At 65.7% G+C, this 1,888-nt stretch overlaps 1 protein-coding gene across 1 annotated transcript in view; it reads left to right on the top strand.

The window, feature by feature from the left end:
* EP400 (E1A binding protein p400) overlaps positions 1-1,888 on the top strand; it is a 95,534-nt gene that overhangs the window by 40,820 nt on the left and 52,826 nt on the right. Inside the window, 1 exon segment of the mRNA XM_027771374.1 lies at positions 1,069-1,235. Within this exon segment, the coding sequence (XP_027627175.1) occupies positions 1,069-1,235 (167 nt within the window).

Genomic DNA, 1,888 nt, shown 5'->3' with positions numbered 1-1,888 from the left:
AGGGTCCGCGAGACAGTGGCTGCCAGGCGCTCAAGGGGACTCTGTGCAGAGGCGCAGCCCATGCAATGGAGGCCATGTTGATTTTGCTGCAAGAAAGCTCTGCAGTCCATGCCTGGTGTCAGCACCGCGGTTCCCGTGAGCAGAGGCCCTGGGCACCGCTTTCACGGGGCAGCTCATGTGCCGTGGCCTCGCCTCTCACTGGTCTTGGCGCTCCCAGTTGCTTACCTATCACCGACGCCACCACACTCACTCCCAAGAGGAGTCCCACACGTGCCAGCTCAAGGTCCACCTCGGTCAGCACTGTCACTGGCAGCCGTGAGCCCACCTCCGTCTCAGACCTGCGCTGGGCGTTCACGTCAGGGACTTGCACGTGGGCCCTGCTGTCTGCCAGGCTCGCCACGTCCTGTGGTGTGCCCATGCCCCTCCTTGAGGCCACGTCACGCTCTGTGCTGTGGACGTTTGGGTCATCTCTACACTTCAGTATCCGGGTACTTTCTCTGAGACCGGAGAGTGAGTGACAGGCCCTCCTGGGTGGCTGTGACGGCATGGTGGGCACGGGGCCCAGGGTCCACGCTGCTGTGCCGTGCTGCCGCCCGGCTTTCCGACGTGTAAACTGAGCTCCGTGAGTGTCTGTGTGCACACTCGGCGCAGACCTGGGCTCCTGGTGTGGGCTGGGGTGGAGAGGCTGCAGCGCGTGGTCATTCCACTGGGCCTTTGCCAGGGTCGTCCCGGGCCACCCCTCGCGTCCCCACCGCCAGCCCCTCTCTGATTCTCGCTGTCCCGTTATTGAAAGTCCTGGGAGAAGCACGGTGAGGTGCCGGGGCTTGGGGCGGCAGGCCTGTCCTTCCCCAGGCTGCGTGGACTGGCGCCATGTGTGCTGTGGCCAGGCCCTGCCCAATGCTGTCAGGCCACCTCCCGTGGCCTCTGGCCGCGACTGCACAGGGAGCAGGCACACATGCCATGGGTGTCGACCCGCCCACACCAGCCTCCTCCACGCCTGTCTGGCCTCCCTGCCGTGGTGCGTGTGCTCCCCATGTCTGCGCTGATCTGAAGCGCTTTTTCCACCAGGAGACCGACCTTTCTGTGTTTGACCTCATCGGCTTAGAAAGTAGCCTCACTCGCCGAGAGGCGGAGCTGCTGTCCATGAAGAAGGTCACTCGGAAGCTCATGGAGGACACCCTCGCCTCGCCGCCCCTGTCAGCCCGGCCTGCGGCGCTGAAGCTGAAGGCCAGCAGGTGGGGGCGGCGGCTGAGGACTGGGTGGGCGGGGCCGGCCCAGGGCTGGGTGAGCCTCCAGATACTCGCAATCCAGCCTGGCTCCCGGCCCTCCTGGGGGCGGCATCATGTTCTGGTTTCGGTTCTGGGGAATGCAGCTCCTCGCAGATGCTGCCGGGCCCACAGACGGCTGCTCACCCCCAGAGAGCAGCCCCTCTTGGTATTGAAGCCAGCTCTGGGCTTGGGAGGGGTGCCAGGCCAAGTGTCATCTTGTGCCTAGTGCAGTGGCAGCTAGTGGGCCAGCCATGAGGGTGAGGGGCAGGGCGGAGCCAGGATGCAGCTGACAGCTCGGTGATGTCAAGAACGGCTGGCAGGTTTCGCCAGGTTGGAGGGCAGGAGTTAGAGGGTGAGACCAACGTGACGGTGAGTCACGAGACAGGCTGGGGTGGGGAACCCTGCCTTTGGCTAGCCCGAAGAGAGGGAGCAGGCCCTTTAGAGACACGGGCGCCAGCAGGTCGCGCTCAGCCTGGGGCGCTCCGTGGCAGGCTGCCCCGCGTGCGTGTGGGAGTCGGAAGGCTGTCCGCGCAGGGTCTGGGAGAAAGAGGAGGGTGTGCCCTGCAAGCAGCTCGCGCTGGCCGCCTGCTGGCCGACCCTGCAGGGCCTCTGCCGCTCTG

This window comes from Tupaia chinensis, unplaced genomic scaffold (assembly GCF_000334495.1).
Source record: "Tupaia chinensis unplaced genomic scaffold, TupChi_1.0 Scaffold000211_1, whole genome shotgun sequence".
Lineage (NCBI taxonomy): Eukaryota > Metazoa > Chordata > Mammalia > Scandentia > Tupaiidae > Tupaia > Tupaia belangeri.
Note: the sequence above shows the minus strand (reverse complement) of the source record. Positions and strands in the feature narration are given on the sequence as shown.